Source organism: Glycine max, chromosome 17 (assembly GCF_000004515.6).
Source record: "Glycine max cultivar Williams 82 chromosome 17, Glycine_max_v4.0, whole genome shotgun sequence".
NCBI classification, from domain to species: domain Eukaryota; kingdom Viridiplantae; phylum Streptophyta; class Magnoliopsida; order Fabales; family Fabaceae; genus Glycine; species Glycine max.
Window position 1 is genome coordinate 22,763,619 of NC_038253.2, and position 25,215 is coordinate 22,788,833.

Consider the following 25,215-nt stretch of genomic DNA (forward strand, 5'->3'; position numbering starts at 1 on the left):
TAAGTTTCAAAATAAAAGAAAAAAAAAGGCATTTGATTGACTGTGTTTTCACGTAAAAATATAGACATTCATGTGACCTCATTTTATCATCCCTAGAAAAGTGAGTTATCAAGAATAGAAGTCATTTGACTTAATGCATCAATTAAAAAAATCCTTCAACTATTTCTCATCCTTGGAAAAGTCTTTTTGCAAGAATCAAACCGCTTATTTCATTCTTCCTTGCTACAAGGTTGTGAAAACAAAGATGGATACCTCAAAGCCCTACACTGGGGCAATGAGGGGCATCGTGCATGAGCCTCAAGTAATCCTAGGGGGCAGATTAGAAGTTCCCACCCAATTGGTTCCCTGCTACGAAAGACAACGATTGGTACCACAGAGCCCTACACTGGGGCAATGAGGGGCATCGTGCATGAACCTCAAGTAAACCTAGGGGCAGATTAGAAGTTCCCACCCAATAGGTTCCTTGTGGCGTCCCTAAAAAATGATTGGTTTAATAGTAATAAATCAAATCGCAGAAACCATGGGAAATTTTTTTTTCTTTTCTCTTTTTTTTTTCGCACTGTTATTCATTTCACGGTAATTAAATTCAGAAGGAAAATTATCACTATAGAGTCCTGAATGGCCAGTTCATAACTCTATTCGGATTCATTTCTTTCTGATCACTCATAACCTCTAAACTATTTTGCTCATTCAAAAATATACCAGCCATCATTTTAGGTCGTCATGCGAAAAATAATAAGATGCGGTCGGTAAAATCTTTTCAAATAAAGTTTGTTAACATTTCCTTTTCAAATAACAAGATTGAACATAATTATATTTATCATCTAAAACTGTCCAAAATATGAGAGTTTGCAAAATAACATAGTGACATCCAGAGCAAAGGTAACAACTGTGGTGGCTTCAGCCACAATATATACAATCATCAAAATTTCTATACAATAGGTCTACCCACCCAAAAATCAAAAGGGTAAACCTAGCAGTCTGAACTAGATACACCCACCCACAAAAAGTATGTACGCCTAGTCTAAGGAGCCGTCTGCTATGATGAAGAGTCGTCACTAATCGCTGTCCCTCTAGGGCCACTCTCCTCTGTAGAGTCTGCCTCAGATGCTGACATAATATCCTCTGGGGAATCAACATCTGGGGAGCGGGTCTTCATCATCCTCAGGTAAGTCAAGGACGTCCATAGCAGGTTCAGGAGGTAACTCCTCTGGGTCCTCTTCAAGATCTTATTCAGAGGATGACACCTCAATCACTTGAACCGGCTCAACTAGTCGATATGGAGTAGGTGTAGGTAGTATCCACTCCACAGGCTGCTGAAGTGTGCGTGCGGGTTCCTCCGGATGTACTAATGAAGTAGCAGTGAGTCGAATTGTGCCACGGAATCGGCACCTCTCAATGCCTTCGAGGGTCTCCCAAACACCCTCTAGGCACTCCATCAGAACGCGATCATGGATCAACTGTGTTGCCATCGCGATCTACAAGAGATAAAAGAAAGAGGGTAGACTCTTTCACAAGAAATCTAACTACACAGGTAAACATACAATGCGTCCCAAAACGGCTACGCATAGTCAAAATGTCTTTTTTCAAGGGATTTCCTCTCTGGTAATCGATTACCAAAGTATGTAATCGATTACCAGTGCCCAAAAACGAATTACTCAGCCTTTGCATATTGGAATCTACAAGTTACACTGTGTAATCGATTACACATAAATGGTAATCAATTACCAGTAGCAGGTAGCACTATGTAATCGATTACACACAACTGGTAATCGATTACCAGTGCCCTATCATACTGTGTAATCGATTACACACAATTGGTAATCGATTACCAGAAGCTACTTAACATCCTGTCTCCATTTTTAAGACCAGTAATCGATTTCCCACGAATGTTAATCGATTACCAGAGGCTAATTTCCAGATACCCCCCAAGATACATAGCTGGCCAGCCGCCACACAAGCCTCCTTGCTTTGTGGACTTTGTTCTTTTATTGGTTGACTGCCAGGAGCTCGCCTGTTTAGGTACGTCACAGGTTCTCATTGACTGACTATGCCCGGGTTGGGTCGGGATTAGTCAAGCTTGGTTTTGGGCAATAGCGCCCCACCTGACGTCCCCAAGGTCTCCTGACCCCCGCGACATATCTCCAGGTACCACTCTGTGGTCAACAAACAAAAGTAGGAAGACTGACTCTTCCACGCTTTCTCACATCAAGCTTATTGGATTATGGGGCACCCGTCATATGTGGTACTAGGTGGCGATCGGGAGATGATGCAAATCAACTATCCCATTTCCACAAGTCAGGCATAAGCACACCATCCCTAGTTGCCCACCTTTAACTTGAGCTCACGCACTCCTACGTAGCCCTTATCCTCGTTCCTCTCAGCACCGGGTCCCCATCAACCCCTCAAAGCTTTCACAATATCCAAACAATTCAATTTCATTTGTCATGAAACTACCCTAAACCAAGAAAACAGAGTAGAGGCAGAAAATTCTGCCCAAAACTCATTCAAATTCCACAGTTTTTCCTACTCACATGCTCCAGTAACATTCTCTTCGTTTCGATTCGTTAACCATTGGATCGCCTTGAAAGTTTTACTGGAGGTTCCTAATACAGAAATATAAATTTTGACCATTGGGATCCGCTAGAAAATATCTAGAACACAATATGTACTACCTTTCCCGTGACTAGCAATGCACAACCATTTTTCTGCATAAAAGGCAAAATTTGTTGCACAATTTAACATCATTTTTCTGCATAATGTAGCAGATTTCGAATTCTAGCTTGCACGTAACCAATTTCACTCAAATTGGATCCTACAAGTCCTAAATCATGTCTAAATCATGTTCAAAACAAAAACAAACTTCAAACCAAGGTAAATCATAATATAGGTATCCAAAACCCATAAATTTTAGTGAATTCTCAAGGTTTGAAAGGTGAAAATTAAAATTGGGTAATTTTGGGGTAAACTCTCATCTTCATCAAGTCTATAAAATTGATTTAGACTTGCTCAAACTGGTTTTAAGGTGAAATCTCCACCTATTCAAAATTTGACCTCTCAACACCCAATTTACCCTAGAAATGGCTCCTTTCTTTCACATTTGTCACTCATTTTTCTCATTTGCTCAACCTAAGCTTTCCTACAAGTCCTAATTGACATTCTAAACTAGGACCAACTCACTTTAGACTCCGATTTCCACTAACCCCAAATTTGGCTTTTCTCACCCTCAAAATCTCACACTTTTCCACCTACAACACTACCATTCTCACATTTAACCCTAAGTTAACTCTCCCAATCATCTCTACCAGTTTTCTACCAACATTTCAAGCATACATATATCGCAAAACATCATTATTAAACCCTAAATCAGCATGGGTAGTTTTGCTCACATCAAACATGTCAAGTTTAACATGATTCCAACAAATTCCTTCACAAACAACTACTCTAAGGCAAGAACCTAGTAGAACTACCCATCATAGCTCCCAAAAACCCAACACCCACAAATTTCAAGTGAGAAGAAGTCCACCCTTACCTGAAATTTAAAGCCCCACGAAGTAGAGGTATGTTCCACGACTCCGAAAATGGCTTTTCCTTGCAATTTGGGGTAGAAAGGAAGAGGAATTTTGGAGCTTCAATGGAGGCTACAATGGAGAAGAAGAAGAAGAGAAAAAGCAAAGTGGAAGAGAGGAAGGAGCTTCTGAAATTTCTGAAGGAAGAGAGAGAAGATTTGGGCTTTTTATAAAAAAAAGATTTTCTTTTCTAAAAGCAATGCCACATGTCCTATTTTAAGTGGAGCAAAAGGGACCACCTTTTTCCTTTGATTAGACATCATACTCAGCCATAAGGAAGAAAAAAAAATTGAAACTTTTTGGATGATGAAATCCTGCCTCGGTTTTCATGCCGCCTCTCTGGTTCCAGTTCCTCGCGTTTCTTTGCACCCGTCGGGGCCCGTTTTCGAAAGTAGGCAATATATATATCAAAACGCTCAGAATGAGACCCTGAGCGTGGTTCAGAGGTTGGTTTTGTTAAATTTTAAGTTGCACGCAAAATGATAATTTTTAGACTAATTAATTGCAAATTAATCTATAACCATTTGGTTATGGGTTACTCTTTGTTAATTTGTCTAACCTGCGTATCTTTCCCCCAATGTACATACTTCTACCAAGAATATATATATACACTGAATAATATATATATATATATATATATATATATATATATATATATATATATATATATAATTATTTGAATGTAACACTTACAAAATTCCGGGTAGAAATTCTAGGATGTCACAATACTCCCACCCTTTAAGGAATTTCGCCCCCGAAATTAACTACTCTAGGAACAAACTTGGGTACAATTCTCTCACCCTATCCTCTAACTCCCAGGTTGAATCACCCTCGTCGGGTCCCGACTGCACTTTCACCAACGCGATCTCCTTTCCTCTCAGCGACTTCATTCTTCAATCAGTAATCTTCTGAGGTTGTGCTTTATAGGTGAGGTTATCCTTCACTTGTACTTCGTCTAGTGCGAGTACATGTGTTGGATCTGGGTTGTATCATCTCAGTTGAGAGACATGAAACACAGGGTACAAATTCGATAAGCTCGGAGGTAAAGCGATTTGATAAGCTACAGGCCCAACCTTCTTCAAAATTTGATACGGACCCAGATACTTGGGCGTCAGCTTCCTAGATTTGAGAGCTCTCCCGACTCCAGTTACAGGAGAAACCTTCTGATCAAACAAGTATTTGAGGCTCTTGTGATCGTTGAAAACTTCAAAATGAGTACCGTATAAATAGTGCCTCCAAATCTTTAAGGCAAAGACCACAGCTGCTAGTTCCAAGTCATGGGTTGGATAGTTAACTTCATGAGGACGCAATTGGCGTGAAGCATAAGCCACTACCCTTCCCTCCTGTATCAATACACACCCTAAGCCTTGTCCGCTCGCATCACAATGCACTTCAAATGGTCTCTTAGGGTCGGGCAAAATTAACACCGGAGCTGTTGTCAATCGCCTCTTCAACTCTTGGAAGCTTTGATCACATTTCTCATTCCAGACAAACTTCTCATTCTTATGAGTCAGTTTAGTTAGGGGTAGTGCCAATTTAGAAAATCCCTCAATGAATTTCCTATAATAGCCAGCCAACCCCAAGAAACTTTGAACTTCTGTTGGAGTTGTCGGTTGTTGCCACTCCATAACCGACTCCACTTTAATTGGATCCACAGCAACCCCATCTTTAGAAATCACGTGCCCTAAGAACTGCACTTTCTCTAACCAAAATTCACATTTCGACAATTTGGCGAACAATTTCCTATCCCTCAGGATATGCAACACAATTCTCAAGTGCTTTTCATGCTCCTCCTTATTCCTTGAATACACTAGGATATCATCAATGAACACAACCATGAACTGAACTAAGCAATCATGGAATATACGGTTCATATAGTCCATGAAGATAGCCGGAGCATTAGTCACTCCAAATGGCATGACTAAATACCCATAATGACCATACCGAGTCCGAAACGCAGTCTTTGGAATATCTTCCTTCTTAACTCGGATTTGATGATACCCCGATCACAAATCGATCTTCGAAAATACCATCGCTCCCCTCAATTGATCAATCAAATCATCTATCCTCGGTAGGGGATATTTGTTCTTGATAGTGACTTTGTTCAGCTGCCGGTAGTCTACGCACATCCTTATACTTCCATCCTTCTTTTTAACCAGTAAGACCGGCGCTCCCCATGGTGATACGCTTGGGCGAACAAATTGTTTACTTAAGAGATCCTGCACTTATGCCTTCACCTCTGCTAGTTCTACTGGAGACATCCTACAGGGCGCGATCGACACTGGATTCGCCCCAGGCACCAAGTCAATAATGAATTCCACTTCTCTCTCAGGTGGTAATTCACAAATGTCATCAGGAAAGACCTCTGGAAATTTTGACACCACCGATATACTGCTAACTTCAGAGACCTCCTCCACATTCATGGAGAACAACACCATGTAGGTTCGAACATCCCCCACTCCATCGTTGGCAGCATTCTCTTTCAATGGTTCATTTGGAATTACATTTCCACCAAATACTAGCATCTTCTCTTTGCAGTCTAGAAAGATATGGTTAGTAGATAACCAGTCCATCCCCAAGATCACATCTAGATGAGCTAAAGGTAGGCAAATCAAATCTGCCATAAAAGGTCGACCCTCAACAGTTATAGGACACTTCAAACACGCCCGAGAGGTGGTTACAGGCTCGTTAGTTGGAGTAGACACCACAATATCATATGGTAACTCCGTCGTACATAAACCTAACCTCTCCACACATGCATGAGATATGATCGAATGCGTGGCACCCGAATCATAGAGTACATCTAGCAGTTTATCAGCAATCAAACACTTACCCTGTATCAAATCGTCGGAGGCAGCAGCTTCTGATCCACTCATAGCAAATACCCGGGAGGTTACCTTTGGTCTTCCACCACTAGTGTTGTTGTTGTTGCTAACATTACTGCTCCTTGTGGAATTAGTAGATCCACGATTGACTATGTTAGAATTGGCAGTTACCGTCGGTCTCCCAATCATTCTACACTCCCGAGCATAATGGCCTACCTTGCCACAAATATAACAACGATTTTCCTGTGTCTGCTGGAGTTGTGGGCAATTTCTCCTAAGATGCGGTCCTCCGCACTGAAAGCACTGTACCCCAGTCCCCTTTGACTGGTTCATGTTGGACGTAGCCATAGGTTGTTTCCCCTTGTTGCTAGGATATGGCTTCATCCTCTTATTATTGTTTCCTCTAAAAGGGTGGCTTCTTTGTGGTCCTCCAAAGCCTCTAGCTTGCCTCTCTTTCATCTTATCCTCAAATATTCGGCACTTTGTCACCAGTTGATTGAAATCTGTGATCTGCATGTAGCTAACTGCCTGTTGAATCTCCAGTCGAAGCCCATTCTCAAACTGACCACATAAGTCTTCTTCGTTCCGAGCATCTTGGTATTGAGGCCAGTACTGCAGAAGTTCGTTAAATTTGGCCGTGTATTCTCCAACGGACATGTTTCCCTGCTTCAAATCCAGAAATTCCCTCGCCTTTCGCTTCCTGAGATCTCGTGGAATATAATTGTCTAGGAATTTGTCCTTGAAGGTATTCCAAGGAATCATGCCTCCAAGTGCTACTAATGTAGGTTTCACGAACTTCCACCAGTTCTCAACTTCTTCTTGGAGCATGAACGTCGCATAAGGGACCTTATGCTCCTCGAGGCAACCCATCGCCTCGAAAATCTTCTCAGTCTCAGCTAATCATAACCTAACACCTTTTGGATCATAGTCCCCACTGAACTTCGGCGGGTGGTTCTTACGGAAAGCCATGAGTCCCCGATACTCTACCGGCTCCAGATCACGTTCCTGCACTAGAGTTTCCAGCACAGCTGTCGTGCGGTCTAGGACATCACGGTTCTGATCCCTACCATGTCCTGCCATACCTAACCTGTAGGGAAACTATTAGTATCCAAGAAATTCTACTGAGAGAGAGTACCATATAGGCTATGACAGTTACAACAATCTCTCTCTCTCTCTATATATTTATATATACAACAATTCTACTAAGTCAATTGCACTTTCCTGCTTAAGACAAGAAGGCACAATTTGTGACTTAACATCACTCCCCGAAACATATTTCCAAGTTTTAGAGATACACAACATTCACACAGTAAGACCATGGACAGGTTCACTAGAATCCAACTTTTGCTCTGATACCACCAATTGTGGCGTCCCTAAATAATGACTGGTTTAATAGTAATAAATCAAATCGCAGAAACCATGGGAAATTTTTTTTCTTTTCTCTCTCTTTTTTTTCGCATTGTTATTCATTTCACGGTAATTAAATTTAGAAGGAAAATTATCACTATAGAGTCCTGAATGGCCAGTTCACAACTCTATTCGGATTCATTTCTTTCTGATCACTCATAACCCCTAAACTATTTTGATCTTTCAAAAATATACCAGCCATCATTTTAGGTCGTCACGCGAAAAATAATAAGATGCGGTCGGTAAACTCTTTTCAAATAAAGTTTGTTAACATTTCCTTTTCAAATAACAAGATTAAACATAATTATATTTATAATCTAAAACTGTCCAAAATATGGGAGTTTGCAAAATAACATAGTGACATCCAGAGCAAAGGTAACAACTGTGGTGGCTTCAGCCACAATATATACAATCATCAAAATTTCTATACAATAGGTCTACCTACCCAAAAATCAAAAGGGTAAACCTAGCAGTCTGAACTAGACACACCCACCCACAAAAAGTATGTACGCCTAGTCTAAGGAGCCGTCTGCTATGATGAAGAGTCGTCACTAATCGCTGTCCCTCTAGGGCCACTCTCCTCTGTAGAGTCCGCCTCAGATGCTGACATAATATCCTCTGGGGAATCAACATCAGGGAGCGGGTCTTCATCATCCTCAGGTAAGTCAAGGGCGTCCATAGCAGGTTCAGGAGGTAACTCCTCTGGGTCCTCTTCAAGATCTTATTCAGAGGTTGACACCTTTATCACTTGAACCGGCTCAACTAGTCGATATGGAGTAGGTGTAGGTAATATCCACTCCACAGGCTGCTGAAGTGTGCGTGCAGGTTCCTCCGGATGTACTAATGAAGTAGCAGTGAGTCGAATTGTGCCACGGAATCGGTACCTCTGATTGCCTTCGAGGGTCTCCCAAACACCCTTTAGGCACTCCATCACAACGTGATCATGGATCAACTGCGCAGCCATCGCGATCTACAAGAGATAAAAGAAAGAGGGTAGACTCTTTCACAAGAAATCTAACTACACAGGTAACCATACAATGCGTCCCATAACGGCTACGCATAGTCAAAATGTCTTTTTTCAAGGGATTTCCTCTCTGGTAATCGATTACCAAAGTATGTAATCGATTACCAGTGCCCAAAAACGAATTACTCAGCCTTTGCACATTGGAATCTACAAGTTACACTGTTTAATCGATTACACATAAATGGTAATCGATTACCAGTAGCAGGTAGCACTATGTAATCGATTACACGCAACTAGTAATCGATTACCAGTGCCCTATCATACTGTGTAATCGATTACACACAATTGGTAATCGATTACCAGTAGCTACTTAACATCCTGTCTCCATTTTTAAGACCTGTAATCGATTATCCACGAATGGTAATCGATTACCAGAGGCTAATTTCCAGATACCATCCAAGATACATAGCTAGCCAGCCGCCACAAAGCCTCCTTGCTTCGTGGACTTTGTTCTTTTATTGGTTGACTGCCAGGAGCTCGCCTGTTTAGGTACGTCACAGGTTCTCATTGAATGACTATGCCCGGGTTGGGTCGGGATTAGTCAAGCTTGGTTTTGGGCAATAGCGCCCCACCTGACGTCCCCAAGGTCTCCTGACCCCCGCGACATATCTCCAGGTACCACTCTATGGTCAACAAACAAAAGTAGGAAGACTGACTCTTCCACGCTTTCTCACATCAAGCTTATTGGATTATGGGGCACCCGTCATATGTGGTACTAGGTGGCGATCGGGCGATGATGCAAATCAACTATCCCATTTCCACAAGTCAGGCATAAGCACACCATCCCCAGTTGCCCACCTTTAACTTGAGCTCACGCACTCCTACGTAGCCCTTATCCTCGTTCCTCTCAGCACCGGGTCCCCATCAACCCCTCAAAGCTTTCACAATATCCAAACAATTCAATTTCATTTGTCATGAAACTACCATAAACCAAGAAAACAGAGTAGAGGCAGAAAACTCTGCCCAAAACTCATTCAAATTCCACAGTTTTTCCTACTCACATGCTCCAGTAACATTCTCTTCGTTCCGATTCGTTAACCATTGGATCGCCTTGAAAATTTTACTGAAGGTTCCAAATACAGAAATATAAATTTTGACCGTTGGGATCTGCTAGAAAATATCCAGAACAGGAGATGTACTACCTTTCCCGTGACTAGCAATGCACAACCATTTTTCTGCATAAAAGGCAAAATTTGTTGCACAATTTAACAACATTTTTCTGCATAATGTAGCAGATTTCGAATTCTAGCTTGCTTGTATCCAATTTCACTCAAATTGGATCCTACAAGTCCTAAACCATGTCTAAATCATGTTCAAAACAAAAACAAACTTCAAACCAAGGTAAATCAAAATATAGGTATCCAAAACCCATCAATTTTAGTGAATTCTCAAGGTTTGAAAGGTGAAAATTAAAATTGGGTAGTTTAAGGGTAGAGGACCCTAAGTTAACTCTCCCCATCATCTCTACCAGTTTTCTACCAACATTTCAAGCATACATATATCACAAAGCATCATTATTAAACCCTAAATCAGCATGGGTAGTTTTGCTCACATCAAACATGTCAAGTTTAGCATGATTCCAACAAATTCCTTCACAAACAACTACTCTAAGGCAAGAACCTAGTAGAACTACCCATCATAGCTCCCAAAAATCCAACACCCACAAATTTCAAGTGAGAAGAAGTCCACCCTTACCTGAAATTTAAAGCCCCATGAAGTAGAGGTATGTTCCACGACTCCGAAAATGGCTTTTCCTTGCAATTTGGAGTAGAAAGGAAGAGGAATTTTGGAGCTTCAATGGAGAAGAAGAAGAGAAAAAGCAACGTGGAAGAGAGGAAGGAGCTTCTGAAATTTCTGAAGGAAGAGAGAGAAGATTTGGGCTTTCTATAAAAAAAGATTTTCTTTTCTTTTTCCTTTTCTTTTCTAAAAGCAATGCTACATGTCCTATTTTAAGCGGAGCAAAAGGGCCCACCTTTTTCCTTTGATTATACATGATACTCAGCCATAAGGAAGACAAAAAATTGAACCTTTTTGGATGATGAAATCCTGCCTCAGTTTTCGTGCCGCCTCTCTGGTTCCAGTTCCTCGCGTTTCTCTGCACCCGTCGGGGCCCGTTTTCGAAAGTAGGCAATATATATATCAAAACGCTCAGAATGAGACCCTGAGCGTGGTTCAGAGGTTGGTTTTGTTAAATTTTAAGTTTCACGCAAAATGATAATTTTTAGACTAATTAATTGCGAATTAATCTATAACCGTTTGGTTATGGGTTACTCTTTGTTAATTAGTCTAACCCGCGTATCTTTCCCCCTATGTACATACTTCTACCAAGAATGTATATATACACTGAATAATATATATATATATATATGTATATATATATATATATATATATATATATATATATATATATATATATATATATTTAAATGTAACACTTACAAAATTCCGGGTAGAAATTCTAGGATGTGACATTCCCTGCTACGAAAGACAATGATTGGTACCTCAAAGCCCTACACTGGGGCAATGAGGGGCATCACGCATGAGCCTCAAGTAAACCTAGGGGCAGATTAGATGTTCTCACCCAATAGGTTCCCAGCTGCAAGGTCGTGACGAAAGATAACAATTGGTACCTCAAAGCCTTACACTGGGGCAATGAGGGGCATCGTGCATGAGCCTCAAGCGAACCTAGGGGAAAATCAAAAGTTCTCACCCGTCGATGTTTTTGAACAAAAAAAGGGGGGCAAACCCTGGGATTTCAATAGATTGATTAAATGGCTCCATCACCGTCACTCCAAAAAATGGTCAAGTGACTAAATCAAACAGAACATACACTCTGAGGGAGTTTCGAGAAAGATTTACAAAAGATAGGATAAGGTTGCATGAATTATCACCTCTTTCAAAAGGACAGTCAATCTGTGTTTTCCAAAAAAATCAAAATCAAAATCACAAAATAGGGAAAGAATGTCATGAACATTGTACAACTTTCCATTACATTGCATTGTTTCATATGAAGTCCGCACTTACCAAATTTCACGACAAAGGTTGCGTGCATCTGCATCCCTAAAAATCATGTTAACTGCATAGATTTCCTACATCTAATGTCCAAATCTTGTGAATTTGGGATGACTGGCCCTCTCGATGAGTCGATCTCTTGCTTTCTCATAAGGTTGGACCCTTGGGTCTAGTACCTATCACCATCATAGGACTGCACGTCCTCACTTTTAGAGGACTACACGTCCTTGCCTTCAGAGGGTCATGTACCTTCACCTTCAGAGGACTACACGTCCTTGCCATCAGAGGGCTGCACGCCCTCACCTTTAGAGGAGTACACGTCCTTGCCTTCAGAGGGTCATGTACCCTCACCTTCAGAGGGCTACACGCCCTCGCTTTCAGAGGACTGCACGCCCTCGCCTTCAGAGGACTGGACGTCCTCACCTTCAGAGGGCTGCACGTCCTCACCTTCAGAGGGCTGCACGCCCTCGCCTTCAAAGGGCGACACGTCCTAAACTTCAAAGGGATGCACGCCCTCGCCTTTAGAGGGCTACGTGTCCTCACTTTCAATGGGCTCCATATCCACATCTTAAGAGAATTTAAGGTCCTCTGCCCTTAAATGCTTAACCGACACTTGAGCTCCCGGTTAAGGGGCTAGTAATTTCCTTTTATCAGTTCCTGGGCCACCCCATGATATTGGAAGGCGACCAACTGTGCGAGCACAACCAGAGAGGGAAGCTATCGCCCAACTACTTTGCATACCGGGGCAAGATTTCACCCGTGCCGCTGCAAAGTGACGAGTGCGGATCATGCGCACCAACATGACCACTCTTACACAGATATGTATGACATTGCTACTTAGCAACATTCCTTCCAGCGGCCATATTACCGATCTCCCCCTGCGGAGGAATCACGCCCGCAAAACACCCAGTGGACCCGGAGGAGCCCAACAGGGCCCTGGGGTTTCTGGCTCTGGTTACAGGCCTCTGTTAGTCCTATAGGGTGCCCGTTCCCCCCAGCAAGGTCACACCATCATGACATAGGTAAGTATGCACATCACTCAACTCATCTCTGATGTCATCTATTGTTTGCAGGGATCGCGCATGCAAGACACCCAATGGACCCAAAGAAGTCCAACAGGGTCCTAGGGTTTCCAGCTCTGATTACGGGCCTCTGTCAGTTCTACGGAGTGCCCGTCGCCCCCAGCAAGTTCATCAGGCCCCCTATTAATCAGGCTTTCATCAAGAAGTACCGCGCCCCCAGGCAGGCGCAGGGCGAGACACCACAACAGCCTGGGGATGGCCAGCAACAGGCAACAAATGCACCGCCGCCACCTCCAGAGCACCTCAGCTCATCCACAAAAAGGTTAGAGTGTTGCCTATGACACATGGCCGACCAATAGGCGACCAAGTCCAAAGCCAAAGGTAAGCAAAAGTACTAGGTCCATGATCGACAAGTCATCATGCGTCCAGCTCAAGACGTTAAAGAAGCGCTACTAGGAGGCAACCTAGTACCTTTTAAACCTCTGCTTGTTATTTGATCACTTTTGTTTCTCAAGTCATAGTAGGACACACCTAGTTGCTCATGATCCTAGGAATTTAAATAAAACAAGCACAAGCTCGGAAGGTAGTCATACCTCACAATATATATATATATATATATATATATATATATATATATATATATGTATGTATGTATGTATGTTTAGGTAGAAAGATACCTTAGATATGCATGTATGTAAACAAAAAATACTTCACAAAGTATATATATGTATGTTTAGGTAGGAAGATACCTTGGATATGCATGTATGTAGCAAAAAAATATCCCACAAAATATATATATGTATGTTTAGGTAGCAAGATACCTTGGATATGCATGTATATAGCAAAAAGACCTCACAAAATATATATATGTATGTTTAGGTAGCAAGATACCTTGGATAAGCATGTATATAGGAAAAATACCTCACAAAAATATACACGTGTTTAGGTATCAAAATACCTCATGAAAAAAAAGAGGAAAAAACAAAAACAAACAAGGAAAAGAATGGTGTTGCTACTGGTCCTGGTGTTGTTGTTGCTGGTCTTGGTACTGTTACTGAGGTTATTGTTGTTGATGAATATAACTTCCAACTTTTCTTCGAAAAATTCACTGATCATAATCAGTTTTTGAAAAAATGTGTGTATACACCTGAAGGGAGAATGCTGTGAAAATTTTCCCGAACACCCAAAATAGACTCGGATGAATGCACAAATTGATAAAAGAACATATTTTGGAAACATTGGTTTGACTAAAGTAGAGAGAATGAATTATGAGCCCTAGCATCACATGACCATAAAAGTTTGACACTTGAGTGTCCGCATAGGTGCATGCATGACTAGTTTGGCATAAAATTTCCAAATCATCATGGTTGCATTTGTGTCATGGAAATAATGTGGGACATCCCCTTTTATCCTTGAACCGAACCAAACCCTGACATATATCATGTCCAGCTGTGCTACAAGCTTTGAGCCAAAATCCCAATTTACCATAAACCTTACCCTCAGAAGAAAACAAAAAAAGAAAGGAACTTCCCAATCAAAAGAGCGGGAGAAAACAAAAAGAGAAAATTTCCAATCGAAGAGCAGGAGAAAACAAAAAGAGAAAATTCCCAATCGAAGAGTAGGAGAAAGCAAAAAAAGGAAAGAAAATTCCTGATCAAAGATCGGAAGAAAACAGAAGAAACAAGCAGAAAGGTCTTTGGACCAGACAATATCTGAACAATACAAAATTGTCACAAAAAAAGAAAGGAAACCACGACCTAAAGTGGCCCTCTCCCTTTGATTACCAACCAAAATCCTGTGTGTCAGCGACTTTTTCGCCCCGCACTAAACAAAAACAGAAAAGGAAAAGGCCAAAAACATTCAAAGCCAAAATTCCCACAAAAAAAACCACCATTCCCAAGAAAAAGTCCTACTGACCCATGATCACGCATGTAATCTTTGATTTGATAGGAAACGATTTGCAAGATCAAGTCATGACATATCTATGGTTCGGAATTAGGACGTAACACTTACCTGTGTGAGATTAATACACTTTGAGTGATTTTCTTCTATTTTTGTTGAACCCAGTGTTTCCTCTAAATGGTCATTTAGAAGCGAAATGCTAACATCCAAAATCTCATTTGGGGTTATGAGAAGATTTCATCAGTATACTCTCCTTCCCCGGTAGACACATTGTTTTTCATCCGAAAAGCATATGTTGCTTTGATTAGTTAGAAGTTTTTTTTCTCTTTACTAAAGCATGTTCGCATTTTAGTGAAGAAAACACCGAGACTATTTTTAGTCCCACAAGTTATCCAGAACTACAAAGGTTTGAGTTCCTCATTGAGGATATGTAGGAGCAAGAGCCTCGCTTTTGTCGGTCGCCCCACAATTTTTGTCATACTGACCTTGGAGTCACGTGACATGCGGAGATACCCGAGTGGTTATCCGTTTAAACTTTCTTTTGCTATCTCTAAGACTCAAAGCATGATAGCACGCAGAGACTAATGTCGTCTTCTGCACCCTTTGTCAATCGCGGCCAACAAGCCCGTTGACACGCGGAGATTTACGTCATCTTCCGCGCAGACAATTTCTGTCATACTGACCTTGGAGTCACGTGACATGCGGAGATACCCGAGTGGTTATCCGTTTAAACTTTCTTTTGCTATCTCTAAGACTCAAAGCATGATAGCACGTGGAGACTAACGTCGTATTTTGCACCCTTTGTCAATCGCGGCCAACAAGCCTGTTGACACGCGGAGATTTACGTCATCTTCCGCGCAGACAATTTCTGTCATACTGACCTAGGAGTCACGTGACATGCAGAGATACCCGAGTGGTTATCCGTTTAAACTTTCTTTTGCTATCTCTAAGACTCAAAGCATGATAGCACGCAGAGACTAACATCGTCTTTTGCACCCTTTGTCAATCGCGGCCAACAAGCCCGTTGACACACGGAGATATACGTCATCTTCCGCGCAGACAATTTCTGTCATACTGACCTTGGAGTCACGTGACACGCGGAGATACCCGAGTGGTTATCCGTTTAAACTTTCTTTTGCTATCTCTAAGACTCAAAGCATGATAGCACGCAGAGACTAAGGTTGTCTTCTGCACCCTTTGTCAATCGTGGCCAGCAAGCCCGTTGACACGCGGAGATTTACGTCATCTTCCGCGCAGACAATTTCTGTCATACTGACCCTGGAGTCACATGACATGTGGAGATACCCAAGTGGTTATCCGCACTTTTAAAACTTACTTTTGCTATCTATAAGACTCAAAGCTTGATAGCACGCAAAGACTAATGTCGTCTTCTGCGCCTTTTGTCATCCAGAGGCGGCGGGCTCGATGACATGCGGGAACCATTTGGTCCCGCACTGTCTTTTGCTATCTGTAAGACTCAAAGCATGATAGCACACAGAGACTAACGTCGTCTTTTGCGCCTTTTGTCATCCAGAGGTGGCAGGCCCGATGACATGCGGGAACCATTTGGTCCCGCACTTTTAAAATACTTTTGCTATCTATAAGACTCAAAGCATGATAGCACGCAGAGACTAACATCGTCTTTTGTGGCTTTTGTCATCCAAAGGCGGCGGGCCCGATGACATGCGGTTATCCGCACACTCGATGAGTGATAAACGCGTATAGATGAATTCTGCGCCCATTATCATTTTGGAGTAGCGAGTCGAGTGGTAAACGCGCATAGACAAATTCTGCGCCCTTTGCCATTCAGATTTCACAAATTGGGTGATAAACGCGCATAGACGAATTCTACGCCCTTTCTCATTCAGGAACAACAAGTTGGGTGGTAAACATGCAGAGACAGATTCTACGCCCTTTATCATTCAAGAGCAGCGAGTCGAGTGGTAAACGCGCATAGACGAATTCTGCGCCCTTTGCCATTCAGATTTCGCAAATTGGGTGATAAACGCGCATAGACGAATTCTGTGCCCTTTATCATTCAGGAACAACAAGTTGGGTGGTAAACGTGCATAGACGAATTCTGCGCCCTTTGCCATTCAGATTTCGCAAATTGGGTGATAAACGTGCATATACGAATTCTGCGCCCTTTATCATTCAGGAACAACAAGTTGGGTGGTAAACACGCAGAGACAGATTCTACGCCCTTTGTCATTCAAATTTCGCAAGTCGAGTGATGAACATGTAGAGATAGATTCTGCGCCCTTTGTCATTTGGGGACAGTAAGTCGAGAGGTGGGTGGAGACAAATTATGGTCATTCCATGCACCTTTTCGCCATCCAGAGGCGATTGTGTCCGGTGGCACGCGGAGACAAATTATGGTCATTCTGTGTTTTGCCGCCCAGGCTCGGTCGTGTCCAACAAAACGCAGAGACAAATTATGGTCATTCTGTGTCTTGTATCAACCAAGAGGAACAAATTCGACAGTATCAGGATGATGTGTCGGTACTGATCATTTTCAAATTTTTGTAGGTTCCGCTGGCAGGGAGGTTCACTGGCCGAATGGTGTTTTGCTCAAACGAAATTAGTGTCTTATCTTTACTTCCCTTTTATCTCCAATAAAAGACAAGTAAAGAGGGGCAACTATCATACCCTAATTTTGTCCGGGGACCATCCGTTTTTGGGATGCGACCCTCGTTTGACCACTCCGAGGTATTTGGCACCCATGGTTAGGCAATTTGTGAAGTTTCGAGACATGCCGGAAGCCAAAAGAAAAGCGTTGTAGCACAATCCGTGAAGTTCCGTGACATGCCGGAAATTAAAAGGAAGTGTTAGTGCGCAATCCGTAAAGTTCCGTAACGTTCCGGAAGGCAAAAAAGGGATGATTACGTAATCCGTAAGGTTCCGCAATATTACGGAAATAAAACAAGTATCATTACAAAATTTGTAAGTTTCTGTAACTTTATGGAAAAAGAATCACCAAAAAAAGGCAAGGGGTGTATTTAGTAAAAATGGGGGTTCAAATAGCAACCAGGCCCACTTGGGCCTTCCAGGATGTTCCTCCAGAAGGCGGTTGCTTTTGGAGGAAGCAACCTAGCTCACCTGGGCGAGCTGGGTGGCAAGCTCCTCCCCTATTTTCCTATAAATAGGGGGAGGAGTGAAGGAGAAAAATGTTCAGCCCTCCTGGTATCTGAGATTCACTTAAAATTAGTGAGAAAAATTGTTTCCAAGAAGAAAATCCAAGCCGAGGCACTTCTGTAACGTTTCCGTGGGTGATTTCGCGAAGATTTTCAACCGTTCTTCGTCGTTCGTCGTTCGTTCTTCGCCGTTCGTCGTTCGTTCTTCGCCGTTCTTCGGTCTTCAACCGGTAAGTTCCCGAAATCGAACTTTCAATTCATTCTATGTATCCTTAGTGGTCCTCATTTGTTTAGCGTACTTTTATTTTCGTTTCATTTACTTTCCGTACCCCCTTTTGACGTGCTTTAGTCATTTACTTAAGTCATTTTCTCCCATAATCAAAAATAAAATAAATTTCCACCGATCATTTGAATTGTAACATCCGTTAATTTATGTTAAAATGAAATTCGACCGTTCGGTCATGCCGTAACCACGTTGGAAACCAAAAAGAGGTAAAATAATAATATAATAATCAAAAATATCTTTTAGCAAAATAAATCAAAAAAATCAATCAGACGTTTTTCTTTGGGTTTTCTCATTCTTAATCGAATCAACTAATAACCAAAGTGAAACTAAGGCTAAAATCAATTCATAAACCAAAATTTTGTCATCGCCTAAAAATGCCATTTTCAAAGGTCCAACGCCTTGAAATGGTCTTTTCCGCTTTTATTGGTTAAGTGTAGATTTCTAAAAAGCCTAAAATCAATATGTAACTTTGTTACCTCTTCCAAAAATAAAGAAATCATTAATGGTCCAATGCCTTAATGTTTTCTCACTTTTCAAAAGAATCGAAAGATTGTCTAATGGTCCAACTCCTTAAATGACCTTTCATTAAAAAAAAACATATCTTGCAAAAAAGGATAAAAAATTAACCAAAACGCTTTGTTCACAAAAGAACAACGTATATCTGATTTTCTCATCACAATTGAGGAATACGTAGGAGCAAAGGGAAACGCCCTTGTCGACCACAAAAAGATAAAAACATAAAAAGGCATAAAAAAGACATAAGAACGTAAAAAGGGAAAAGAATATAAATTGAAGTCATATTTGCACATTTGATTAAAGGTTGCCGTCTCTTGTGACGGACGCGTGGGATGCTAATACCTTCCCCGTGCGTAAATACAACTCCCGAACCTTTCACTTAAAGTTCGTAGATCACGTCTTTTCCGGTTTTTCCAACGTTTTCCTCAAATAAACGTTGGTGCCGACTCCGCGCGTATTCCTTTCTTGGAACACGCACCCGCGAGTCACGCGTTGCCCTCCCGCCGAAAGGTAGGTTGCGACAGTTCCACATTCAATTATCATTGTCAGTAGGTGTTTTAATATTGAATGCATATTTATTAGTAGCTGATACAAACAGATTTTGTCATCACTAGAGGGGTTGCATGAGTTTTTGGTAGTGTGTCCAACAATCCCTCATGCAGTCATGCTGAAAATTCATTATTTTCCTTGTTGGCTGCAAAGTTTGACCCTACTACTAAAGATTCATGATTCCCATGAGGAGTTTATTTTCTTACTCTGAGAGCAAGCCTGTTTTGATTATTGTTGTTTTCTTCTCAATCCCCCTATTAATATTACTTAGACTAGTCTTTTATGATTGCCTTTCTAAGTTCTTCAGAAACTAAGGTTTTATTTATTGTTGTTTGTTGTGACCAACTGTAGTTTTACACATATGAAAGCTTGAAGAAAGTGATGCCATCTAGTATTCAACCCAACACATTTCAGACTGTGAGTTAATGTTTGTTCCTGGCTCTTAACCATCATTTTTCTGTCTCATTGCAATGAATGTAATTGGGATGATTTTACAAATTTATGTAGGTAGTGTGTGGAGGATTAGCTGGATCTACGACTGCTTTATTCACGATTCCTTTTGATGTAATCGATTACCAGTGGCCAAAAATGGTTTACAACAGCTATTAAAATTTGAATTCAAATTTTAGACTGTGTAATCGATTACACAATGTTGGTAATCGATTACCAGTAGTTAATAAACGTTTTAATTCAAATTTTAAAACTTGTAATCGATTACACAAATCCTGTAATCGATTACCAGAGGAGATTTTCAGAAAATTATTTCTAAGAGTCACATCTTTTCAAATGGTTTTTACATGGCCACCAAAGGTCTATTTATATGTGACTTGGTACACGAATTTGCTCAGAGTTTTTCATAACAAAAAGTCTTATTCTCTCAAAGAGCAAAAACATTTTATCCTCTTAAGAATTCCTTGGCCAATACAATTTCAATTCAATAAGGAATTAATTGAGTGCTTAGATTGTACAATCTATCTCTTTCAAGAGAGATTTTTTCTTCTCTTCTTTCTAAATTCTCAAAGGGGATTGAGAGACCGAGGGTCTCTTGTTGTAAAGAAATCTGAACACAAAGGAAGGATTGTCCTTGTGTGTTCAAAACTTGTAAAGGGATTTTACAAGATAGTGAAACTCTCAAGCGGGTTGCTTGGAGACTGGACGTAGGCATAAGGGTGTGGCCGAACCAGTATAAATCTGAGTTTGCACTTTCTCTTCCCTTAAACACTTTTATTTATTATTGCTTTACATTTATATTCATATTGTTCTATTTGAATCATTATTTAAGAGTTCATTTTTAAGGGAACTTGTAACTTGCATTGAAATTGAAATAGAATTTTAAATTGAGGAAATAGTTTGCAATATCTTAATTCAACCCCCCTTCTTAAGATATTTGAGGCCACTTGTCTAACAATATTATAATTTCAATATGTTGTTATTTTCAAATGTTATTTTAAAGAATACAATACATATTTTATCCTCTCTTTTTTCTGGTTGAAGTATGCCAGTTTACTCTTAATTCATGGTTCTGATGGAAATGAGTGCACTGCAGATTCCTGGGTCTGCAAATCAATATGATAGTGTGCTCCATGCCTTTTACAAAATTAGTAAGAATGAAGGATTGAAGGGCCTGTACAAGTATTATTGTCTAAATCTTGCCTTGATCATTTAGATCAGAAGAAAATATTTTATAGGAGCAACTACTATGCATTCTATGTTGAAATCTCTATTCAAATGTGAATTGCACATTGATATTTGTCTTTTGATTTTCTTTGTATGTCTATCATCAGGGGGTTGATTCTGAGGTTGATTATGTACATGTCTCAAGGATCACTGTTCTTTGCTTCATATGAATTTTTCAAGAGGACATTTTCTCTGGAAGCATCACATCCCATTGATTTATGCATTCAGGACAATGACGAGAATGTTGAAGAGTGAAGACAACAAAAACTTTGAATTAACAGGTCCATCATAGGGTTCTCCAGCAGTATCTTCCCCAAGTCTTGAGCATTCTTGATAACTAGATAGTGTATGGAAGAAAAGTTTAATTGTGCCACAAGATGTAAGTAGTTTCATAAACTATGGATTTAAAGAGTAATATTAAATCCTTTTGTAACATTATCTTACAAATCTTCCTATTTATTAAATGTAGAATGAATTGAAAGCATTGTGTTTTCAAAATTCCTTTTTTTTTATGTATTTTTTTAATTCTTACTTTATAAAATACTAGGAGGATATAGTATTGTTTTTAATTTAATTTAAAAAGTATTAATTTTAACAAAATATATATTATTTAAGTGAATAAGCCCACTAGTCATAAAATAGAGTAAATGAGATTTTTCAACCTTATCCATGTTGGCTACCAATTAAAATTTTACAATTAGCATAAATTATTCTGTTAATTTCACTAAATAATTATAATTTTAATACTTGAAATTTATAATGATGATGACTCATGGATCTTGCCTTACCCTCCAATCATAACCTCTTGTGTAGATTCCTCCATCTTATATCATTCATCTTTAATTTTGCAGTATTGTTTAATTCAAGTTTTCTTGTGTGTTACTACAAGAATATTGTGCAAGATTCAAAATTGTTTAGCACTAAAATTATTTTTATTAGTTAATTATTAAATATTAAAAAAATTGATTATTAAATATTGTATAGCATTAAATTTATTTTGAATATTTTACTATTTAAAACATGACTCATATTTATTTTCATTCAATATTGAAATTTTGGATTTTTAAATAAATATTTAAAAATGAAAATTTGAATTTCATTGAAATTGAATTACTTTATCCAAACAAGAAAATTAAAATACAAGAAATTGAATCGCCTCATCCAAACAAAATATTTACAAAATGAAAGGAATTTAAATCAAGGTAATCAAAATGTTGTGTATTTGAATTTCCTAGAAATTTTTAAATCCCCCATCCAAACACATGCTAAAGGTATATATGTACAAGTTGTAACCTCCAATCCAGCTCTCTATATGATCTAATCTTCTCAACCAAGGGATTAATTAAAATCCGAACCAAAAATAATTGATAAAAAAACCATTTCACCATAAAGAGACAAGTTGACTATTTAATTTCTCTCAAAGCATATGGTATTTTTTGTAACTTTGCTTTATCAACTGTTGTTTGAAAAAAAAAAAAACCTCAGGCAGATCAAATTAATGAAATATAATTAACCTCTTTCGCAATAGATTCATACAAAAACCATTGCAATGTTACAAATGTTATAATTAATGTGTCATGTGAGAGGCATGTAACTTATTTAGGAATTAATAAATAAATAATTAATAATTAAGAACTAAATTGTAATTGGGTTAGATAGGAGAAGTTTCTAGAGATGATTGCTACTTGATGGGAGTAGTGACTATAAAAAGAGTTAATATCCATTAACGTGAAATAATGTCTCATTCCTAACATAAAAGTGTTCTCTAATCTTTAATCTCTGAGAGAAACATCCCTATAGAGAAAGAAAGATACGCATTATATTATTTATTTATTATTTGTGAGAATCTTAGGTTTCAAGATTTTGTTGGTTTCCTACAATTGATAATCTAGGAAACCCTTAATAGTTTTTACATGTGATACAACATGTGTTATGAAATTTCTAATTCTCCAATAATGATTTATTTTCTCTCAATTATGCATGAATCCTAATTATTAAATTTATGGATTTTTTTTCCGCTGCTAATATGAAATCTTATATTAAATTTGGAGAAAGATTTCAGATTTATCTTTTATGCTATCTAATTTGATTTGATGATAATGAACAGTGTTGGTTTTTCCTTTAACATATATTTGTGAAGGGAGTTACTTTGTGGTGTGGTGAAAAGGCATAAATGCCCTTCACCCTAGTAATATAAAAGCGTAAGTTTCATCCGTACGACACATTTGCTTCTTCTTCTCTTCATTTCCTAGTGTTGTTTCTTCCCCTTCCTCTTTGCATTTGCTTCTTTTTCTTCCTGTGAGCAATGCTTGTTCCATATTCTGATCATCGTTCATCTTCCTCCGTGGTAGTGAGCGTTGGTGTTGGTGCCACTTCTTCCTGTTTGTTGAGTGGCCGTTGTTGTTGGTTGGAAAATCTTCTTCAAGGTTAGTTATCCTCCCACTTCTTCGTGTTCGTTGAATGATTTTTTGTTATGTTGAGTTTGTTGCATGAAGAAATTGTTGTATGTAATTGTTTTTTGGTGTTTGTTGCTGCTGCTGTTGGTTTATTTCGAAGCTTTGCCGGAAAAAATGGCATATTGCCGAAAAAAATGCCGTTTTTCTAACAAAATGCTGTTTTGTTATGTCGAGTTTGTTGCATGATGATATTGTTGTATGTGATTGTTTTTTTTTTTTTTGTGTTTGCTGCTACTGTTGTTGGTTTATTTCGAAGCCTTGTTGGAAAAAATGTACTTTGCCGAAAAAAATGGCATTTTGCCGAACAAAACCCATATGGATGGTTTTTTTAATATAGTTTTTTATTTTTTTAATAATTTAAATATTGTGTTGCTGAAATTTTGATAAATTTAATTTTTTTTAAAAAACTTTGCCAGTGGTCTGTATGGTTTTTTTAAATTTTTTTTTGATGAAGCATACAAATCACTGATCTGTATGTTTATTTTTCTTAAAACTTTTGTTTAACCCAATCCGTATGTTTTTTTTTAAAAAAAATTTATAACCCATATGGTTTTTTTAAAAAAGTTATTTTTTAACCCATATGAATCACTGATCCATATGGTTATTTTTTTAAAAAAATTAACAACCCATATGTGATTCGTATGGTTTTTTTTAAAGAAATTTTGACGACCCATAAGGATCCCTGATCCGTATGGGTTTTTTTTTAAATATTTGTGACCCATACGGATCATTGATACACAAGTTTTTTTTTTAAAATTTTTTATAACCCATACAGATCACTGATCCGTATGTTTTTTTTTTAAAAAAAAATTTACAACCCATACAGATCATTAATCCATGTTTTTTTTTTAAAAGTTTTTTTTATAACCCATACGAATCATTAATCTGTATGTATTTTTTTAAAAAAATTTTATAACCCATATGGATGACTGATCCGTATGGTTTTTTTTAAAAATTTTTGTATTAAAATTTTTTTTGAGGGTAAATTTTTTTTTAATTTGTTTTATAAACCATACGGATCAATGATCCGTATGGTTTTTTATGTTATTTTGAAATTTATAAAAGAAGGCTGAATTTTTAGAAATATATTTGTTTAGAGTAAATAAAACATGCTGTTCATTAATTTAATTTTGTTGTATTTATTTTGAAACATTTTTAGTTTACTCATATTGGTTAGTGTTGTTGATTAATTGGCTTGTTATTTTATTTAATTATGTTTGTTAATATAACATTGCATTTGATTAGATTAGGAATAATACATTAGATATCCCATATGAAGAGTAAGATTAGATTACTAAGATTATAGTAGATTTCCTATATTAATAGTAAGATTAGATTAGATTTCACAACTTAAGACTAAGATTAGATTAGTTTTCCTAAATTAAGAATAAGATTAGATTAGATTTTTCAAATTAAGACTAAGATGAGATTACCTAAGATTTAAAAAATAATACAATATTTAAATTAATTAAAATTTGTTCTAAAAAGTAATTTTGATGTGAAAATTAAAAATGATTGAAATCGTTTATTATAGTATGGGCCATTGAATATAAAATATAGGATAATTATTATCCAAATAATGGTTAGAACTAGAGGTCTTGGTCGCGCTTTAGGGCGCACAATAGGAAAAGTGTTGGGGAGGAGAGACGAGAGTGACGATGATGTCCCCCTGCGGCGAAGGCCTACTGCATCAGCGCGTAGGCAACGACAACAACAGGTTGTTATGGAGGACCCTCCTACTGCTGAGGAGGAATTGGTCAACGACTAGCCAGAAGCACCTGTTGAAGAAGGTGCTGGTCATGTTAAGGGTTTTCCAGGAGGACCCCATGACACATC

At 38.8% G+C, this 25,215-nt stretch overlaps 1 protein-coding gene across 1 annotated transcript; it reads right to left on the reverse strand.

The window, feature by feature from the left end:
• Positions 1-4,558: 4,558 nt before the first annotated feature.
• LOC112999933 (uncharacterized) lies at positions 4,559-7,264 on the reverse strand. The gene is made up of 4 exons (XM_026126352.1): positions 6,511-7,264; positions 6,205-6,372; positions 5,933-6,108; positions 4,559-4,810 (listed from the first exon to the last, which is right to left on the reverse strand). The coding sequence occupies exons 1-4, from the start codon at positions 7,262-7,264 to the stop codon at positions 4,559-4,561; spliced, it is 1,350 nt and encodes a 449-aa protein (XP_025982137.1).
• Positions 7,265-25,215: the final 17,951 nt, after the last annotated feature.